We start from the raw sequence: 809 nt of genomic DNA on the forward strand, positions 1-809 counted from the left end.
ACGTCCAAGCAAAACAGCTGTCAAAGAAAAACTGAATATTCAAAATGGCTGAACTTGTCGGCATAATTGAGGGACATGTGTACCAACATACCGCCATAAAAAAATCGAAAATCGAATATACGTAACCCGCGGAAATTCAAAATTAGCAATACTTTTTGAACAGACCTCGTATGTGAGCTAGCGATTACGTGAGAAAAAATACGATTCCGAGAAAAATCGATGAATGGTTCGACCTTAAAGATATTTGGAAGGGTCACATATTGTCTCCATGTGCCTTGACCTCCGCCAAGCGCCGTAACTCCTCTATTTTCTACCAGTATTTGAAATAGGTTATTTGCGAAAATCCCAGCTCCAGCCGTTAGCGAGTCACCCATTGCTGCAATGACATCGATATCGCCCGGCCTTAATTTATGTATCGAATTTGGTACTTCTTGCGACCTGCTACCTGAAATATTCACCACTGAAATATATTTTGCATGTACAAAATATCACCTGCCTTACCGGTTACATTACAAGGAAATGGGACATGGTCGGGAACAATCTGCTGCATTGTTTGTGCATTTCTTGCTATTTCGTTTCTTCCATCTTCCACTACTGTTTTGCCTGCACAATCAATAAATCACATGTCATATCATTTTAAGAAAAGAATGCAGTGAATGATATAAGCGATTATACGTCTCGTCATTTGAAGGACTACGTTTTGTTTTTTATTTTCTACCATCGCGTGTATGTAAAATCGCGCGTCAAAGAATAAAAGTTTTTGCTCGAGCTGAATGCATTTGAGCAGGAAATAAACAAGGAGAGAATGA

At 39.2% G+C, this 809-nt stretch overlaps 1 protein-coding gene across 1 annotated transcript; it reads right to left on the minus strand.

Moving 5' to 3' along the window:
* Window positions 1-91: 91 nt before the first annotated feature.
* On the minus strand, window positions 92-603 carry LOC106751112 (phospholipase B1, membrane-associated-like; the record flags this gene model as incomplete). The annotated part of the gene is made up of 2 exons (XM_014631903.1): window positions 92-445; window positions 502-603. Coding segments are annotated over 2 exons (456 nt in total), but the record flags the coding sequence as incomplete, so codon positions are not given.
* Window positions 604-809: the final 206 nt, after the last annotated feature.

The sequence above is a fragment of the Dinoponera quadriceps genome, unplaced genomic scaffold, assembly GCF_001313825.1.
Source record: "Dinoponera quadriceps isolate SergipeBrazil2010 unplaced genomic scaffold, ASM131382v1 scaffold8728, whole genome shotgun sequence".
NCBI lineage: Eukaryota > Metazoa > Arthropoda > Insecta > Hymenoptera > Formicidae > Dinoponera > Dinoponera quadriceps.